At 47.3% G+C, this 20,962-nt stretch overlaps 1 protein-coding gene across 1 annotated transcript in view; it reads left to right on the top strand.

The window, feature by feature from the left end:
• TFB1M (transcription factor B1, mitochondrial) overlaps positions 1-20,962 on the top strand; it is a 57,735-nt gene that overhangs the window by 34,045 nt on the left and 2,728 nt on the right. The window contains exon 6 of the mRNA XM_007956201.2: positions 19,213-19,340. Within this exon, the coding sequence (XP_007954392.1) occupies positions 19,213-19,340 (128 nt within the window). The remainder of the gene's footprint in view (positions 1-19,212; positions 19,341-20,962) is intronic.

Below are 20,962 nucleotides of genomic sequence, written 5' to 3'. Positions count from 1 at the left end.
CGTTAGATTTCATGATCATAAACTCAGGATACATTTCTTTGACCAGGACAGCCTCTCCTCCACCATGTGCTTACAGGCACGCAGGCCTCTCTCTCGCCCTCGCTGCCCTGCCTGGGCAACTGTTAAAAAGCTCGTGCACCCCCCTCGGCCGGCGAGCTCAGCCGCAGCAGGTGCTCGGCTTTGTTGCTCGGTGGGTCCAGAAGCCCACCAGGCGTGCTGTCTCCTGTCGTCTCTTGGTTCTGTTGTGTCTGCTTCTCCGCCCCTCCTTCTCCCTGTCTGTCACTGCCTCTCGGGTCAATAAGGTTCCCAGCACAGGGAGCCTGGACCTAAAGGTTGCACTCCTCTCCCATCTCTTCTTGTGATAGCAAGATCCCCCTTTCCACCTCTGGGATGGCACATTTTAAGCCTAGCAGGGTGGCAAAACTGACCAGTCCCCATGTTAAGGTCCCATATACCTTATTTGCATGGCCCCACCCCCCACAACATTGCCCTGCACCTTAGTTATGTTATTAGCAAGCTGTCAGTTGCTTTGTAGTTCAAGGGCACCTCACATTTGCATATTCCCACCCAAGCATCTAATATCAAAAACAAAAAAACAAACTCACTGCCATCGGGTTCGATCCCACTCATAGTGATCCCTCCTTGGGTTTCCCAGCCCGTATCTCTATGGAAGTAGATTGCCCAACCTTCCTTCTGAGGAGTGACTGGTGGGTTTGAACTGCCAGCCTTCTGGTTAGCAGTCAAGTACCTTAGGCACTATGCCACCAGAGCTCTTAGAACCAGAGATTGGGAAGGATTTTATGAAAGTGACGTCTTGAGAAGCGCTCTCAGGAGAAGGGGCCGGAGTGAGGGAGGCCGGACTGGACGGGCAGGGAGGGAAGCGAGCAAGGGCAGTATTTCCCCTGGAGACTAGCTTCTGCCTGGTCCCATGGGAGAGGGGGAGGGAGCCCTGGGGCACAGGTGGCCCCTCAGAGCAGTCCTACCTCGAGGCAGGCGGCTGGCCTGTTGTAGTCAGTCTGTCCTGTGTCGCTCAGTCTTTGGCTGCTGGCTGCCTCCTGGAGAGCAGTGGGGCCCAACTTCCCAGTAAGGTAGCTCCAGGTGTGGGAGCTGTCAGCACTCAACACCCGGCAGCTGGTACATTGGCCTGCAGGTGGGTGGCGCTTGGGCAAGGCACCAGTAGAATCTGCCATGGGCTCCTACCCATCACAAACCTGTAACGTACCTCATGTGGTCTTCTGCCTTAGTTGTTTGGAAGTTCTGACTTAATTCCCTAGTTAATTACTGTAGCATCCTACAAGCAGGACTATTGGAGGGCTTTTTTTTTCCTCTTCCTTTTCTTTGTTATTTGAGCCTATTTTCTGTGTCAGTGTTGTTTTTATATTTATTAAACCTAAAGTTTTATTGTCAGTTGCCTCCAATTCTTTTTGAAAGTGGGTGGGTCTAAAATAAATGTGTAAACAAAAACTCATGATTGAGAAGTAGCAAAGAGTCACGCTCCTTAAAACCAGAATAAAGTAAGTGTTGGGTGGAGGTAAGGGTATTTACTAGTATAATCTAATAGTACTTATGCTTACTATAACTGCTGTAAGAAAAAATATGGGGTAAGTATAAATCAAGGAAAAGAAGAATCAAAATTTATTCTTGCAGATGACATTTTTATATATGGATAAAGGGCAATGAAATGAACAAAAAAGTTATTGGAAGTAATGAGGTATAGGACAGGGTTCTGCAGAATTACAGGCTGGGATATAAATCCTCCAAAGTCAGTGAAGTTAGTATGTGTTAAAGACATACGGCTGAAGTAGAGTGATAAAAGAAAGGTAACGAGACAACATTAAAAGCACGTCCCAAACGGAATGTCTGTCTGTCTCCCCAGGCCTGCTCCTCCCTGTCTGTTCAGTCTACTGCTTAATGGCATCGTCATCTGCCACGTCACTCAAGCCTGAACCTGGAGGTCATTTTATGCAGCCTGGCCCCCTTCCCTTTACCTGTAGAACTAGTCACTAGTCATCAGCCTCTCTCACTAATCACCTCCATTTCTCTTACATCCATCCCTTTCTTACACTCACTTTTCTTGCCTTAATGAAGGTCTTCTTCATTTGTGCTAGAGTTACTGGATGACCTGTACCATTAAAAATATACATACATGTGGGTCTGTTCTGTAGGGGAATGAACCAACCTATTCTGTGCTGTCTTCTTGATTCCTGTTCTGGTAACTTTTTAATCAAAGAAAAGTGAATATTTAGACATTGCCCCCTGTTGAAATCCACTGGCATCGACTAAGAAGTGTTGGACAACGCTCATTATGTACTTAGCATGCACCGACTGCCTTGTGTGTATTACTTCATTCAGTCCTTTCAACAACCATGAATAGTGTTGTTTCTATCCTCATTTCCACATGAGCAAGGCTCAGAGAGATTAAGTAGTTATTATATCAGGTCACACAGTAATCCAGGCTGTGACTGGCACCTAGGTGTTTGACTCTGGAACCAGGCCACAGGTTGAATCCTCCCTCCCCGCTGGCTGGCTGTGAGACCTGGGCAAGTTAGGTCCTTTCTTTAACCTTCTCTCTGTTTCAGTTCCCTGCCAAAAACAGATCCTGCTCCTAGCATTGTCCTGAGGTTTAAATGAGTTGATATGTGAACACAATGGAGACCAGGGATGGTGTCATTGCAAGTCACTGAGAACACAACGGTGAGAACAAGACCTGTTTCCCGGTCTAGCTGGAGCCTCTGTAAACCAGTCATTCTGTCAGATGCAGCAGTCTCTTTGAGAAGTCAAGGCTGAGCTCATAAAGGAGGTGCCATCTGAGCTCTAAGGGATGCCTAGGAGCTTGGCAGGAAGAGGGTGGGCCCGGAGGATCCAGGTGGAGGAAGCAGGTGGATCCAGGTAGGGATGGAAGGACTTCACGCCTTTTCATCATGCTGTTTCCAGTCTAGAGAGGATTATGCCATTGACTCACAGGAAACAACTGTTTTTCTGAGAGTTTAAAACATTCTCATATCTATTTAGGAAGAAAATGTTCTGGCACTTAATCAAAATCATATTTTGTATTATATAGAAGACTGTCCTCAGCACACATAAAACTAAAAAACCAAGCCCACGGCTGTCAAGTCGATCCAATTCATAGTGACCCTTCAGGACAGGATAGAACTGCCCCACAGGGTTTCCAAGGCTGTAAATCTTCACAGAAGCAGAGTGCTTCATCTTTCTCCTGCAAAACGGCTGGTGGGTTCCAGCCGCCAACCTTTTGGTTAGCAGCCCAGTGTTCTAACCACAGCACCCCCAGAGCTCTTGGCACATATAAAGTAAACTTTTAAATACAGGACTGCTAGTTACATAGACTGCATGTAACTCCAGTCACACTAGGCAAAGTGAGATGACCTTATAGATGGCAAAACAAGCCTATCACACAAGTATTATTTTTAAGAGTTCGTTTTAATGACACATTACTTTAGGAAATAATATTTTGGCCACTCAAAAGCAATGCATACTTTAAATGGTCCTTTAAACATCTGCTGAAATGACTCCCTTCCTGATTTGCATAGGTAATACTGCCATTTCATTTCAGCTCTTCCCATTAATAGCTAATGGCATCATTGCAGAAGAGAATGATAATCTACCACGGAAAATAGGTATGAAGGAGTCTGATCTCTGCTCTCTATACATGAAGGAGAATTATTTTCTCACATAACGCAGATTGGTCCCACTTCCTGAGTTTATTAATGTGCAGAATGCTGCCCCCCCCCACACTTTACGTGACTGAACTTAAATTAGTAAATAAATTAGAAACAAAAGTGTGTAGTGTTTCCCTTGCACATTAGAAAAGCCACTTTTCACTTATTAACAAATTTAAGTTGTGTAAGATAATTTAACTTATATTTTTAGAATCATTATACTTTGAAAATTATTTGCACATCCATTATTAACTAATTGAAGGGTTGATCTATAAGAGAACAACAATATACTTGTTAACTTGAACCACATTTGAGAAAAAATAACAAAAGTAAACTTTATTATCCAAATACTAATAAATGACAGATTAAATGAGAGAGGGGAAATCCAAAATACTGTAGGAGGAATGAACTTAGTCTGGAGAGCTTTTGTAGGCGTGAACGGGAAATTGTTTGGCATCTTAAAACCAACAAACTTCTTTTATTATTATTGTTTAACTTGTACTTAATGTTTTAAGAGCCCTAGAAATTGTAGTTTGTGTTTGGGTTGGTTTTCCTTTGCTGTAGTAGCATTTACCAATTTCTTTTCCTGAAAATACCCCTGCCATTGAGTCAATTCCATCTCATAATGACCCCACAGGACAGAGTAGAACTGCCACACAGGGTTTTCAATGCTGTAAATCTTGACAGAAGCAGACTGCCTCATCTTTCTCCTGTAGAGTGCTTTCGGTTAGCAGCCAAATGCCTTAACCGCTGTGCCACCAGAGTTGCTTTTCTTTTCCTTAGTTCTGCCTTAATCTTAGCTTGAATGTAATATCATTGGCTTCTGCAAATGTATGTGGACATTTTTTTTAAGATGAAAGAGAGGCAGGTCACAGCAGATGACGCTTGGATGGGTGGTTTTGGCAATATCTGAATAGGTTGAACAGCTCTTTTGTTCCTAACGTGCTCTCCCACAAGGTAGCTTTAAACAAAACCCAGTTACTAAGGTGTTTGCTAAGCCAGTAGCAAAAGTGGATGCAATTCTTGATTAACACTAGGGCAAGGTACTTTTTTTTGACACTTGGCAGTTTAGTCCTAAGTCCAGTTAAGTACCGATTTGGATGATGTACCCCCATCATTTTAAAAAGGGGAAAAAAAAGTCATTAGTTTCCTTACTAATACAAAGTTTGTTTCAATGATAAACCTTTAAACAAAACCTGAAAACACTAATGAAAAAAAGAAATCTTAAGACATACATAGTTGTAATTGTACAAGATAGTTTTGTCAGGATTTTAAACTACTTTGGGGTTTTTTAAGTCTTTTGCACGTTGTAGAGAGAGTTAAGCCTAATTTTCGTTTTCTTTTTTATTTTCATCTAAAATAAAATCGGACCCAAAAAAGACTGAAATAAAATCAGATCAGAAATCCCAGCAGGCCCCGAGCCCCATGCGGCAGGCCCCGAGCCCCGAGCGGCAGGCCCCGAGCCTCCAGCAGCAGGCCCCGAGCAGCAGGCCGTGTCTACACGTAATCCTTAAGGGGGGGTGTGCGAGTGTCCGCCAGCTGTGGGCCGGAGAGACGGTTCTGCTCGGGTGGGCAGGGCCGAGCTTCCGGACCCTTCCGGACACAGGACGTGCAGAAGATCACGCCAGCGATGAAGAGCAGCACCGCCGAGAGGAAGCCCACGTAGACCGCGCCTCCCGGCTCGTGTTTGTCGCGCTCAGGCACCGTCTGGTCCATGAAGTCAGCGATGCTCTCCTTGGTGAACCACACCGTGGGTATCAGCCCAGAGATCCCCGCGGACAGGAGGCAGATGCCGCCCACGGCAGACGCGTGACTCTTGGTTTTTCTGTCGCCCCCTAAGCGAGTGCACGTCATGCCCACTGTGGAGGTGCAGATCCCCAAGGCTGACAGGATGCACGCCAGAACCATGGTGGCCCGGGCCGCCTGCACGGGGGCGGGCAGGGCCAGAAGCGAGTACTTGAGCGTGCAGCTGAACATGCCGGTGCTGTACCACGTGCAGTCCATCCACAGGCCCTGCAGCTGCTTGATGGCCGTGATGATGCTGGCGCCCTCGTCCGTTCGCACCTTCCAGCTGGGCAGCAGCGTGGCCGTGAGCAGCCCCGAGGCCCCGGACAAGGCCACGCCGAAAGCGAAGAGCTGGAGCCCCGCCGAGGCCATGGCGTGGGCCCAGGCCAACCCCGTGCTCACTGAGGATGGCTCTCAGTCACAGCGCAGGCGAGATGGAAGTTCAGAGGCTGGGGAAAGAGGGCAAAATGAGGCTTGCGGGAAGGGAAGGAGGCAGTGCAGTCTTCCCCACCCCACCCTGCAGCAGCCCGGGCCGGGGCTGGGAGAGAAGCAGCTGGAGCTGGACCCCACAGGTGGGAGGCCTCCGGGCAAGCCCCCCCCACGTGCTCAGACCCCACACCCTGTCCTGCTGGGGGACTGTGGATGCACCGTCCTAGACAGCCCCCAAAGAGGAGAGCTTCCCACTGTATTCAGGGTGTGCCAGGTTACCGCCAAAGCTGCCACCAACCTCGTTTGTTAGATTTACAAACGTCAAATTCCAGCTGTAGGATTTGATTATGAATCTTAAAAATTAGTTTTAATTAGGAAGGATAGTTCAGACATCCTTTCAGAACTGATTTACACATGTAACCACAAAAGTCTTAGGTATTCAGAAAATAGTTTTGATACACAAGTACTGATTAAGTGCCCAGAGCTCTGGTGGCCTAATGCCTAAGGCATTTGACTGCTAACCAGAAGGCTGGTGGTTCAAACCCACTAGCCACTCGTTCGTTGGAAGGACGATTGGGCAATCAACTTCCGTTCCAGCAGGAGAGGAGGGGTGGAGCCACTGGGATGATTTGCCCCCATTTCCGGTTGATGATCATTTGCGAAATCCTTGCCTAGTCCCGTGCTTACTTCATTTCAGGCACAAAACTGCATTAGGCCACTGTCTTTGCTCCTGAAACCACGAGATCCTTTCCAGTTGGGATCAGAATCGTCCCCTGATCCGAACATGACGTCGTCTACTGCAGAAAGGAGCACTCCAAAAGATTGGGAGGTAGTGACGTCCAGTCTTGAAAAATGCCCACCAGGAACAACCACATCGTTGTATGTGAAAGGATACCAGAGAGAGTCCATGCCTTCTTTTCTTTTCCTGTTTGACGAGAAGGGAAACGGTGGCACTGCCTGCCTGTTGGCGCTGGCTTGCTGGGTTTGAGGCAGCCGCCTCGCCTGTCTGTCTGCTGGTCCTCGGTGCCTTGTTTGAGAGCGTGGTGGTTGCTGCCGGGATATGGCAGCACTGGCTATTGTGTAATTCTGAATTCATTTCCAGGTGCTCTGGGAGGGCTCTGTCATGATCCACGGATCCTTCCTGAAAGGCAGATGGACTCAGAATCCAGAACTCCTGGGTCAGATCTGGGCCTTACCCAACCTCTCTCTCTATGCTGCACCTCAGCGTTTGCTTCTGTAAAATGAGGAAGATGATAGCAACTGTCCCAGATTAATAGGTTTATGCATCGGAAGGGCTTAAAATAATATCTAACCCACAGAAAGCACTTGATAAATTCTAGTTGGCACTGTTATTCCTATTTTTATTTTTTTATATTATGTGACAATATTTAATGACATTTGGACTCTTTTCTTTGTACTCTTCCTTCTTAGGCTGATTTATTTTCCTGGGATCTTAGAGCTGATGGAAACCTTTGATACAGTCTTGCCCATCGTTAGAGCTGCAGGAAGCCTTTGGTACATCCTTGGGGCTTGGGGGTTTAGGTAGTACATCACCCAGGTCTTCGCAGCACATTGGCTGTCTCTTCCTGTCTCATTGCATCCTGCATCCTTTTCCTTTGACCCCAGTGGTTCCTGGTGAAAACTTCCCCTGTGTGCATCCCAGGGGAGTCGCACAGAGCAGGGAAGATGCTGTATATGGCGGCAGAAGGCATACTTGACTCACTCCTTCCTCCCCAGGAAAACCACACACACACTGTGGTATTAATGGGGCATGTTGTTCATCAAGAAGGTGATGCCTGGCTTTCATTAAATATCCACAGGCATGTTAATTCATATCTGTATTAAAAGGATGAACTGTCCAGAGGTACAAACGTTGGTTTTCTAAGAAGCTAAACCATGGACAGTCTGGATTACATTCTTTTATTTTTCATGATCTTAAGAGTCAGACGTGTTGTGAACACCAGCACGCTTAGGAAATGCTCACTTTTACACAGTGTACTTCTCTTTTGTTTTCTAGATTTCTTTTCATACCTCAGACCAAGATAAAGTTTCTAGAAAAAAATCAAACCCTTGTTTGCAGTTTACAGTAGTTGTTTTTAAGTGTGGGGTGTGAGCAGTTGAGGAACTCCGGTGGCACAGTGCCTAAGGCACTTGACTGCTCACCAGAAGGCTGGTGGTTCAAACCCACCAGCCACTCCTCAGAAGGAAGGTTGAGCAATCTACTTCTGTAGTGATACCGCTTCGGAAACCCGAGGAGGGGTCTCTCTGAGTCGGATCCGATTCTACGGCAGTGAGTTTGCTTTGGATTGGCGGGCAGTTGAGACGCAGCCAGCTCGCTCAGTGCCTAGCGACCCGCGTGTTTTCAGTTCAGGGCTGCTTCCAGCTGGGACTGCCCTTAACAGCCTCTAGCACCAGCTCCTTCCCTCGCTCTCTCTCTTTTTCTCTCTCTCTCTTTTTCTTTTGGTTGAGTAACCTTTATACGTTGATCAAACTATGCTCGGCTCCCCAATTATAACCCTCTTCTTCCCATGAGCCAGTACGTTTTATATATTTCAGTATCATTTAGACTTTCAGAGAGCATGTTCATCATAATTAACAAGTACTGGCAGTGATAAATTACAGCCAGCCACACTCGGGATCAACACCGTGATACTGCATGCAGTAAGCATAGCGCTGACTGCTGAGTACTGAACTTGCCATGCACAGAAGACTTAGCCGGGAGGAATTTGTTCCCCAAAATGAAGGTCACGGCTCTGTTCCTTTGGTGGAAGTAGACTGAGATTGCAGCTATATTGCTAGCTGGTCTTTTCTTAAAAAGAAAAAATAAAAAGAGACTGACATTGTAGGTGTGTTGCTGTGAGATCTTTTTTCTCTCTCCAGCCATGAGCACAATACAGTGTTGTGGCCTGTTCCTTCCAGTTTCTCTGTGTCAGAGAAGAAAGGCAGACTTTGTTTCACTGTGGTGGTTGGTAATAGAGAAGTACTGAAAGCCAGCAGACGCAAAGGGCTGTCACGTACAAGCGTGGTCCTGAGTAGAGAGCCCCTCCTGGTTCCTCCCAACACCCAGAGCAGAACATGGGGGTGTTCAACTGATGAACTGTTTGCCAGTAGAAGGTCTGAACTAGATTTCATTAAAATGCAAAGTCAGAGTTTCAGACAAGATTTAGATAAAATCAGTATTTAAAACAGATTTACAACTTATCATTCAAACTAAACACTACTTAAAATCTTTACTTAGTTCTCTGCGCCTTATAGAAGCATCTCATTTTCCATACCTTTTGTCAGTGGCCTTAACCCCTTCTGTCAGCCGTCTTCACATGAACCTCAGGACGGTATGAGGAAGAGAAAGCAGATGCATGAGGATCATTGCAAAGACCCCGATTCTTGGAGACGAAACTCCAACAAGTTAACTTGCAGACAGCAAATAAAGAGCAGCGTAGACGTCCACGGGGGAGAAACTGCTGATGGTGCGAGAAGATAAATACCAGGTTCTCCATCTCATTTTTCGAGCTGTGGGAGAATTAAGAACGGAGAGGCGGGGAAGGGAGGGCGTTGTTGTTCCAGCAGGGTTTGTTGGAACCTGAAAGCTGAAATGCCTTTGTGTCGCCATGTGCAAAGGAAGAATTATTTGGGCACTCACAAAATAGGCTTCTTTTCTTTAATACTATGTTTCAGACTTATAATTTGTTTCTGAATTTTTATCTCTTATTGGGAGACAGTTTATTATTTATGCCCTCAATTACATGAAAGAATATGGTCTGGAATATTTTTAACTACACTGCGCTTTGCAAACGGTAGTCGAGACGGTCCTTTTATTCTGCTGTATGTTGACTCGTCTGAAACCGAGATTCACAAAATTGGTGACTTTACTGTTCTTAAAATACCCATTCAGAAGACAGTTTATTTTTTAAAAAAAAAATGTTTTAATAAAAGAAGATCCAGAAACAACAGTTGACTTAGAATCTGGTCGGTAAAACTGCAAGTCATTTTGGAGGTGCATTCAAGTTTCTTCAGTTGCTCCTTCCACAGAAAATGCTTCCAGGTTATAAAAACTAGTGCCCTCAGAAAATGTCATGAGAAAATGATACCAAATGCCATGATGAAACAAGTCAGATGAGACAGACATTGATCTTGTAGGACCTAATCAGGATGAAGCTCTCTTCGGAGGCCCACTCCACTCCACTTTGCTCTGGTTGTTCAAGACAGCTGGTGGGTAGGGTGAAATAAACTGACATGGAATGCTGTGTTTAGCCTGACTCCTATGGGTTTTGCCAGGGGTTCTTTGAAACATGGTCAGAGTCCAGTAGACCTGAAATTATTAGACATTGAGGTTCTAGACCATGAATACTGGTTCAGGTATAGTTGGCCTTCAGCTGCTTGGGATTCTCATGGTTTCTTCCTCAATAACTTTGACTTTAACTAGCTGCCATCAGGTCAGTTCAACTGTTATTTTACAAGCTATGCACAGTGGTTAAAGCATTTGGCTGCTAACCTAAAGGTCAGTGGTTTGAACCCACCAGCTGCTTCTGTAAAGATGACAGCCTTAGAAACCCTATGGGCATTCTACTCTATCCTGTAGGGTCACTGTGAGTGCGATTAAACTTGAGGGCAGTGGGTTAGAGAGAAAAAAGAAAATGATAGGGTTTTCCCCCCCCCCCCCTTAATTTCACAGCTGCTACTATCCATGCCAGGTGGTAACTATTTAAGCGTAATAAATAAGAAAGCACATGTTTCAGTTATCTGGATTTTTTCCATATTTTGTTTGCTTTTTGCCTTGTTTTAATCTTTTCTAAGTCTAGCATTTAGCAAGATAGCTAACCTTTTAGGACTGTGTAGCTGTGGATTTGCTTTTTGAGCTAGTAGTGTTGTAATTTTGACACATAGTTATTTTTTAATTTCCTAGAAATACATAAACTTAGTATAAAACCTGGGTGAAGGAGAGTTGAAGATGAGGCCGCCCATGGTGACAGCATTGGCATCACTGCTATGTCAGAAGCCTCCCTTTAGCACCTTGACCTGCTCTGTACTGCACCATGGTTAGCGGTGTGAGCAGGAGGGACTGGGGCTGCCTGGTGCCAGGCAGCAGGACCAACCTGCTTCCAGCTGGCCTCCAGCATAATGGCGTCTCTTGCAGGAGAAATGGGTTAAGCATGCTTTTAGGTCCATTTCTATTTTCAAAACATTCTTGTTTTCTCGTGAGCCTTGATGAGAATGGTCAGTCTAGAAATTATTGATTGCCTGTTTTAAAAGGCACAACTTCTGAAATGCAAAAAATGTTTATTGCCTACAGATCTATAATCAGGCAGAATTTCTTGTATTTAAAAAGGAGCCAGAAAAGCAGGTGTATGTAGGAATAGAATTCATTGATGTCCTGTCCACTTCTGATGTGGATATTAAGGATTAAATCTTCTGATTAAGTCCAGAGACTTCCCAAGATAAGTCTTAAAACCCTTAAATTTATCTCTCTTACCCAGACCTCTCCCCTGAACTCCAGAGCTGTGGACACAGCTACCCAATTGTCATCACTAATAAATATTGTAGCTTTAACAGGTCACAAAATTCACCTCTTGATCTTTCCCCCAACCTGTTCTGCCCACACATCCACGTCAGTTAATGGAAAACCTGTCCTTCTGCTTGGCAGGCCCCGAATCCTGAAAATCCTCTTTGACTTTTGACATTCTTGGTGACAAGAAGGCAGGGAGGCATGTGGCTGACCCTGTCACTGGGAAGGCAAGTTTCTTCCTGGAAATCTCCCAGCAGACTTTGCTTGAATGTCTCAGCGGTGGGAACTGGCTCAAGTGGTCGTTCCCAGTTACCGGAGATGCTGGGGAAGTGAGCTGCACTCCAGAAGGGACTGGGGCTGGCTTAGGGTGGATGTCACTGGGTCCCTTGAGTGTACAATCAGTCAGGTGGGTTTAAATGACCATCTGTGCGTACTTACTCAAGTGCTGATACCGATTCAGTAAGTTAAGTGATGGAGATTGTTCTCAGAACCTGTGTTTCTCACCAGTCTCCATGTGAGGATCGTCTGGCTTAGAAAAGGCACTGGTGCCCACGGCTACCCCCCCCCACCCCCAGTGATTCTTCTTTCATTGGTCTGGGGTGGAGCCCAGCCATCAGTATTTTCCAAAAGCTGTCCATGTAACTGTAAAGAGTCAGGGTTCTGTCATACATACACACACACACAATGGTTTTTCTTCTGTTGGCTTTCTCTTCTACTTGGGAAGTGATAATAGTTCAAGTAAGAGAATGTGATGTGACCTGTTCAGTGCCACACATTTAAAGTGACTTAACAATAATCTTCCCCTGGCCCCAAAAAACTCAAAACCAAACTCGCTGTCATCATGTTGGTTCAACTCATAGCGACCCCTCCTTGGGCTTCCAAGGTGGTATCTCTATGGAAGTAGATTGCCCAGTCTTCCAAGGAGTCCCTGGTGGGTTTGAACCACCATCTCTGTGGTTAGCAATCAAATGCATTATGCACTACACCATCAGAGCTCCCTCTCCTGACCCACAGTTAGTAAATTAGCAGGGTCAGCAGAGAGCATAATCTGGTCATTATTTCCCTCACGTTGTGATCATTTTGGTTTTAAAGTAATGGTTCAGGCTGACCTAAAGACTCTTTAATTTTTTAAATTGGTAGTATGTAGATGAGTTGAATATAGTGAGGGCTCTGTTATAAATGACAATAAATATTCCTTGATTGATTTCTATTCTCAAATGTCTAATGAGGCCTTCCTAGCTCTTTTGACTTTGATGGCAAGTCACATATACATATTTCTGCATAAACCCACTGCCATCCAATAGCTTCTGGCTCCTAGTGCCCTGGAGGATGTAGGCGAACCACCCTGTGGGTGTCCGAGGCCTTCAATCTTTACAGAGGCAGACTGCCTCGGCTTTGTCCCATGGAGTGGGTGCGGGGTTCAAACTGCCGACCTTTTGGTTAGCAGCAGAATGCTTTAACCACTGCATCACCAGAGCTCCTTTTCTGCATATAACACTCTTTTATTAGTTGCTTCTTTATTTTTATAAAATTTTGCTCCCTGTTTTTATGTCACCCCAAGAAAGGGTCTGGGGAACTTGTTTCCCGTGTCTGACTCACATTACTCGAGGACACTAACACAGCAGGTGGTGGCCCCGTTTGCAGATGAACCTCATTTTCTCAGTCCATAAACCGCTTGCGTGTTTTTGAGCTCTTAGCCTGCCTCTCCTTGGCAGTTCATGTCGAAGAGCCGGACTTTTTGAAAATGTCCCCGCTTATGGGTGGTGTGGAGATGGTGGTCACCATGTCCCTGCGTAGGGACCTGCTGCTCAGCCGCCCCCTTCCCTCCTCTTTGCTTCCTGCCCTGAAGTGTCTGCCTCAGCCTCTGAGTCCCTGCGTCTCAGTCCCGGCTCACCCTGGAGGGCCTTCCAGGGTGCAGAGAGACGCCGCTTCGTGAGGACTTGGTGAGCTTGCAGATTTTGAGGGCTTGCTTGGGTTTTCATCGTTTTACATCTGTGGTGCTACGTTGGGAGGACCATGGGCCCCCCCCACCCGGACCCCCGGACCTCCATGAATTTAACCAGTAGAATGGCAGGTAAAGGATGCGATCCAGCAGCTGCTGAACTCCCTTTAAAAGGCCGGGAAGAGCACGGGCCGCAGAAACATGCTGCAGACGCTCCGCACTAGAAGGGCGGGTGTGGGGGCCTTGCCCATCGACCGGGGGTGGGGCCTGCACCGCCGACTGTGCGCCAGGCTCTCAGGGCTCGCGCTCTGACGCTTCGGGGCCGTGTGCCCTTAGACCTTGATCCGTGCCCAGTGTAACGGCGAGGAGGAGGAGGAGGAGGAGGCCTGACGGCCCACTGGAGTGTTAGGGTAGGTCACTGTAGATTTACATCCTGGTTTATTTCTCAGTCTTGCTGATAATCATGCTGGCAGCAGCGGTGGCCGCATTTACTGAGTGCGTGAGTTTGTTGAAACTGAAACCATCCCTAAGGAACTGGAGTTGGAGGTTCTCTACACCTGCAAACCAGGGGCCAGACCTGGGACGATGGCAACCCCCTCAGTGTGGGGACACCCTGGGGCGCTGGCAGGGCACTCTGGGGGCCGCCTCGGGCACCGTCCCGCAGCCTGCACTGGGGGCACCTCCAGAGGCCAGTGCTTCCACGGCGCCGAGTCCTGGGTGGGCAGGCCGTGGCTTCTGGAAGGCTTTCCTGCTGCTCATCCCAAAGCCCAGACGAAACCCAAGAGAGCCTCATCGTCATGTTCATTTGCGCCTTCTTGTTCCTTCTGTGGTGTCAGGACTTCACCTTCCTGAACTAATTGCCTCTCTTGGGACCCCCCAGAGTCGTGGCTGATCTTCCTTCATTCCGAGTATTGTTTTAGGTAGCATTTGCATGGAGCGGGAAGCACAGGCCTCACACTGCTCTCCTCTCCCCAGCCCCATGCACACCCTCCTCCGGCAGGAACTCAGGTCCTAGACCTTCTCTCCCTCCGGTCCCCCTTCATGCAGGTGTTCTGAGGGGAAACACTGCGTGGCTGTTTAAAATCTCCTGCTATGGTCCCGGGATGGAAGAGGCCCTTGAAGATCTGCGGGACGAAGGGAGACAGGGCACCTCTGCAGGTATCATGCTGATGGGTAACTGACACAGTTGTGACCTTCAGAGGAGATAGCGAGGTTCCCCAGTGGGGGCCATCTTTGTGGCATACGTCAGAATGTGCCACTTGGAATGCTGTTAAAGTGTTTGAAGGTTTGACAACTGATATTCTGCCCTTAAATCGAGTTTGGGGCAAGGATTCCAGCAGAATAAACTGATTTTCAGAAATTTGAGCTGCATTCACATTTGTAAATAATTCTACTTTTCTACAAAATGCATAATTACAGGGATGATGATAAGCATGGATGATTTACCACTGTTTCCTATGCCTCGAGGTGTTGTAACAGTGGGACCTGTGGCATTCCAGCAGGGACGGCCATTCGCTGGAAGCAGGTACCCAAGGAGGAACTAGACAGCTGGGGGGGCGGGGCGGAGGCAACGCATCGTCCCTCCTGTGTTCCCGTCAAACAGTACCAGCAACCGGCAAACTCCAAAGCCAGCCTTACCTCGTGCCCCCAGAGCACATCTGTTCTCAGCTGCCCACATGTTCAGGGAAAATGCCTCAGACCTTCTCTTCTTTGGGTCCTCCTTATATCATTCTTAAGGTCTTCCTTTCACCATTCCTTCTCTTGCTGCCAGCTGTGGCTCTGAGCATCTTGGCTGACTGACAGTGACTTCCTCCTCGCTCTTCCTCTCTTCCGTCTCCCTTGTCTCTAATCTTCACCTCCCTCTACTGCCCACCATTCACAGGTCACACTCTGCTCATGATCCAGGACACCAGGGGCAGTGCTGAAGACTGACAGCAGCCAGTGTGGTGCCCTTAGCTCCATGTGGTAGTTACTTCGCTCTGGGCATGTTATGAGCATCTCACAGTCTGGAACTGGGTCGGTACGTTCATTCTTTAACCCACTGAGAACAACCTGTAGGACCAAGTAGAACTGCCCTGGTGTTCTCCATACAGCATGTGGACCCGCGATCTGAACTGGAAACAGCTAAGGTTTGAGATTTAATAGCTTCTTACACCAGGTCCTCTGTGTTCATAACCAGGCCCATCCTGGACTCTGGGCTGGAAACTCAGCCGGTAGAAGCCACAGCTGCCATGGTGAGCAGCACCCTCAGCGGGCTCAGCATTGACGCTGTAATGGGTTTGGGAGGCAGATTCATTTACATTGATTCTAAACCCTTTGAAGTTTTAGGAGGTCCTTTTGAGGTACTGATAGACCAGGTTTGGAAACGGGCTGGCAACATTAAACAAGAATATTTTAAGTGTGTTCTAGTGCCTTTGTACTGGTTTCTTTTCTGTAGTCAACCCTTTTAATAGACTTGAAATGCAAAGTAATAATGGTTATAATTTTAAGTAAGGGTTCAATTATAAGAAAAAACATTTTTATTGCTGTTACCATAGTTACCAAGCAACTTTCTTGTGGTTCTAGAGAAATGGACTTCATCATTCTGAGTAACGCTGAGAAATGTGTTTGGGGGCACAGGTAGGGGAGAGTGTGGGACAGGTGTTCCCCACAAAAGGAGGGAGCATTACCGGAAGGGCATGTTGACACTTAAGCTTTATAGGGTCCTCCCCTAAAATCTTCACTGTATTTCACTGTGAATGGAAATGTTCCTGGAGTTATAATACATTCACTAACTTAGCTGATACCAAGACTGCATTCAAACGGCAGACATCTACTGCTGTGCTTTACATGGGGAGCTGTTGGCTTTATGCAGGGTAAAACCATATTTAAAAAAAGCAAACTCGAGACACTTCCTACACTTGTAAACACCAGTTGTATCTCGAAGGAATGAAACGAGGCAAATAAACCAAACCCATTGCCATCGAGCTGATTCCAACTCAGAGCGGAACAGCCCTGTGGGGTTGCCAAGGCTGTAAATCCTTACAGAAGCAGACGGTCTCATCTCTCTCCCGTGAAGTGGCTGATGGGTTCAAACCACTGACCTCTTGGTTAGCAGCCGAATGCTTTAACTGCTGCACCACCAGATGGACCACATTTTAAATGTGAGCTCCTGTGCTGGACGGGGAGGCAACCTGTTTGTGTCGGGGCCTCCTAGCCTTGCCCACCACAGTGGGTTTGGCATGGGTAGGGTTAAATTGTGTTTCATGTTTGCTAAAAGGCATTTTTTGGGGACTTTTGGGCTGTGTGGGATCGGAATACAGCTAGTGGAGTAGAAGAAGCCTCCCACACTGACATCAGTACTGGGCAGTGATAACAGGGCTGAGAGGATTGGACAGAATGAGTCCTTGGGGCAGCAGAGGAGAGGTAGAAACTAGAAGGCCAGTGAGCTCAGATGTGGAAATGGCAGAAGGTGTCCTAGAATGATGGGTGGGTGAGGTGACAACGAGGTGAGGGACCACTGGGCTCCCTTCTCCGTCCCAAGTCAGACTTTCTCTCCCCTAGTGGCAGTTTTTCTGCCCCACCTTAGCCCCAAGTTCACCTCCACAGTCTACCTCCTCACTCTGCAGTGCCTCTCTTCTCTCTGGTGACCATGAGCCTCTCCGGCACCTGCACCCTGTTTTTGTTAGGTCTAGAAAGTCCTAGTCTTTAACAAAAATGCTTGGTTTTTCACAGGAAAGACTCATTATTAAACTTAAGAAAATGATTAAGCAACACATACTGAAAGAAAAGCCAAACTCATTGCCATTGAGTCAATTCCAACTCATTGATGACCCCCACTGGGTGGTCTGAGGTGGTGAATCTTTGTGGAAGCAGATTGCCCCATCTTCCTTCCACAGAGCAGCTGGTGGGTTTGAACTGCCAGCCTTCTGATTAGTAGTCACATGCCTTAGGACTGCACCACCGGAGTTGCTTAAGCAACACATAAAAACCAAAAAACAACACTCACTGCCATCGAGTTGGATCTGACTCATAGCAACCCCTCCTTGGGTTTCCGACGCAGTATCACTGCAGAAGTAGATTGTCCAATCTTCCTTCCAAGGACTGGCTGATGGGTTTGAACCACCAGCCTTCTGGTTAGCAGTCAAATGCCGTAGGCACTATGTCATCAGCACTCAAGCAACACATTTCGTTGTTGTTGTTGTTGTTATTTGCTGTCGAGTTGGACGCGACTCACAGCGACCCCTCTTTGGGTTTCTGAGGCAGTATCACTATGAAGTAGATTGCCCAACGTTCCTTCCAAGGAGTGGCTGGTGGGTTTGAATCACCAGCCTTCTGGTTAGCAGTCAAGTGCCTTAGGCACTATGCTACCAGAGCTCTCTAGCAACACATAGGATCCAATTTTAAAAATATATTAATATTTGTCAGGAACTTTGGTCATTGTCGTTGGAGAGTCACCAAAGGGATGTAATCATCACTAAAAGGTCTGAGGGCTGGTGGGCCTGAGGTGGGCTGTGACAGCAGCAATTCTGCCCAGCAGGGCCTCTCCAAGGGCAGTTCTCAGTCTGCCGTAGGGAACATCCCCAGCTTTTGCCAGTCCACACTATCCAGAGTGTCATACCGGTGGCTATCGCCAATCCAGATCATTGCAGTGTAGGATCGGGACTGTGATGGGAGGACGGGCGGCCCAGGGGGCTCTTTTTGCTGGCGGGGCAATCCAGACAACATGGGGACCAACAGCCCTTGCTCTCAGAGAGCCAGAGGCCAAGCTCACAGCATGGCTGCCATTCTCCATTCCATGACTTGTCCACAGAGTCTCCCACCATACATGGTTATGTTCATCCCACCCTAAAAAAGACAAGGCACTCCACTGTCACTTATAGAAGCTGATCTTTAAGAAGCTTTCTAGCCAGTAGCATTTTCAGAAACAAGTCCTCACAAAGAATACGACAACCTTTGACATTGCTCAGAGAGGATTCTTGAGGCAAAGGGGTACAGCCTCAGAAGGCCTCCCTCTGAGCGTGTGGAGAACGCAAGCTGTTCCCAGTAGCCGGGCCCACGGTTCCTCAGGACCTTGCCTTTCCAGTGTGTGTGTGTGACGTCACTGGTTTGCCTCTATGTTTCCCATTGTCGTCATTTTTAACGTTTCCTTTCTTTCTCTCTCATGTATCTTGAGAGTCACCATGAGTCCATTTTTGAAACAAGGCAGAGGAACATAAATCTCGCATTGGATCTGCCTGAAAAGTTTTATCTCCCGATAATTAAAGAGTCCCAACAGCTGGCAGCTGTGGAGCACCCCAAACACTGATGTTTCTGGGGGCTCCCATTTTCTCTGGATCCTGCCTGTGCCTTCTGGGGGCAGTTAGGGTTGCTCCCAGGAAGTTACGCTCACGCCATGCAGCGTTAATCAGTGTCCCTGCCCCAAATAAGCGATAGCCTAGTTGATTGCCTTTCTGGGGTGTTTAGCTCTAAGGGCCCCCTGGGGGTCTGTCTGCAGGCTCGACTATGTCACCCCACCTTCTAGTCAGAACTGTGGCTACAGCTTGTTTCTTACCTGTTGAAAAGCTGAGTAAAATATTCGGACGCTGTCTGTTATCTGCCTACTAACTTTAATGATTGTTTGGATTCATTTTAAAAGGTCCTTGTAAAGTTGCATCTTCCAGTTAGCTAGTCGACAGGGGTAAGCCTAGTGCTTTTCACTGTGGAACAGAGGCAGCCAGCTATGGTTTCACACCCAAATGCAGGCATCTGACCTGCCTGGAACAGACCCACTGCCTGCAAAGGTTTTGTTCATGAAAACACATGCTCTTGACAACGCTGCCTCCTGTGTTTATGAAGATAAATTGTTTGATCATGTGCTGCCATGGCGCCAAGTGACATGTGTGGTTACAATGCAGGTGGACGTGGGCGTGGTGCACTTCACTCCCCTGATACAACCCACGATAACACAGCCGTTCAAGCTGGTGGAGAAAGTCGTCCAGAACGTGTTTCAGTTCAGAAGGAAGTACTGCTACCGAGGCCTGAGGTAAGAATGCCTTCTCTTCCTTTCAGACATTCATGCACTCTCACTGCCATCGGGTCAGTTCCGACTCAGCAACGCCCATTGGGTTTCCAAGGCTGTAAATCTTAATGGAAGCCAACTGCCTCATCTTTCTTCTTCGGAGCAGTAGGTGTTTGACCCACCAACCTTTTGGTTAGCAGTATGGTCAGTACCAAATCCCTGATCACTTTCAAAGATTAAGAACGTTGAAGGCCCCTGGGTGGTGCGAGTGGCTTGTACTCAGCTGGTAACCCAAAGGTTGGTGGTTTGGACCCACCCAGCAGCTCCACGGAAGCAATAGGCCTGATGACCTGCTTCCATAAAGATTACAGCCAGGAAAACCCCACGGAGCAGCTCTGCTCTAACGCAGGGGCCTCCTGCGTCACAAATGAGCACAAACAAAATCAACAGTAAAATGACGAACTGCGATTCTTCTGATTCTTCCCGCTGTCTGTGACGATTACTCTGAGTTCAAATCCTGTGACAGATGAGCCTGGCTGTCCCTGAAGAAAAAGCAGGTCCTTGACTCCACCTCTGATGTTGTTGTTCATGAGTCCAACCTAAAACTGATTGCACAGCTGATGATGACCTGCACTGGGGAAGTGGTGCTTCCGCAGTGTGGACAGAGAGGAGCCAAATAGGGCTTCTTTAAGAACACACTTGAGAACGAAGAAGCAAATACAGCTTCTGAGTGACCAGTCTGCTGTCACACCGTCTGCACACAGCACATTTTTCTTTCAGAGAGAGCATGTTGGCTCTACCTCGCCTGCTGCTCCAGGTAAATGACCCAGCAGATCCCAAACTCACCTTCCAGGTGGCGTGTAGAGCACCAGCAGGAAAACGAGACACACACGGTGGGTTAGAGTCTATCTTTCTGCCATGTCCTGAAGTGACCATAGCAATGTTGCCTATCCAGTGACAATGCAGAAAAGGTTCTGTTGTTGTTCGGTGCCATCAAGTCATTTCTGACAAATACTGACCCTGTGTCCAACAGAAGCAAACATTACCCAGTCCTGCGTCAGCCTCGCGACCATTGCTGTATTGGTCCATCTCACTGGGGGTCTTCCTCTTTCTGGCTGACCATCTAGTTTACCAAGCATGACGTCCTTCTTCAGGGACTGGTCTCTCCTGATAACATGTCCAAAGTATGTAACATACATTCTCTGTCCTGGCTTCTAAGGAGCATTCTGGCTGTACTTCTTCCGTGACAGTTTTATTCATTCTTCTGGCAGTCCATGCTGTGTTCCGTATTGTTCCCTAACACCATAATTCAAAGGCACCAATTCTTCTTCAGTCTTCCTTATTCATCACTCAGCTTTCGCGTGCACATGAGGCGATTGAAAATACCATGGCTTGAGTCAGGCACGTGTTAGTCCTCAAGGTGACATCTTTGCTTTTTAACACTTTACAGAGAGGTCTTTTGCAGCAGATTTGCCCAGTGTAATACATTGTTTGATGTCTTGACTGCTGCTTCCATAGGCATTGATTGTGGATCCAAGTAAAATAAAATCCTTGACAACTTCAGTCTTTTTTCTTCACTTACCATGATGTTGCTTTTCGGTCCAACGTGAGGATTTTTGTTTTCTTCATGTTGAGGTGTAATCCAT

This window comes from Orycteropus afer, unplaced genomic scaffold (assembly GCF_000298275.1).
Source record: "Orycteropus afer afer isolate SDZICR_OR568_19922 unplaced genomic scaffold, OryAfe1.0 scaffold00581, whole genome shotgun sequence".
In the NCBI taxonomy this organism is placed as follows: domain Eukaryota; kingdom Metazoa; phylum Chordata; class Mammalia; order Tubulidentata; family Orycteropodidae; genus Orycteropus; species Orycteropus afer.
This window is presented reverse-complemented; position numbering and strand designations above follow the sequence as displayed.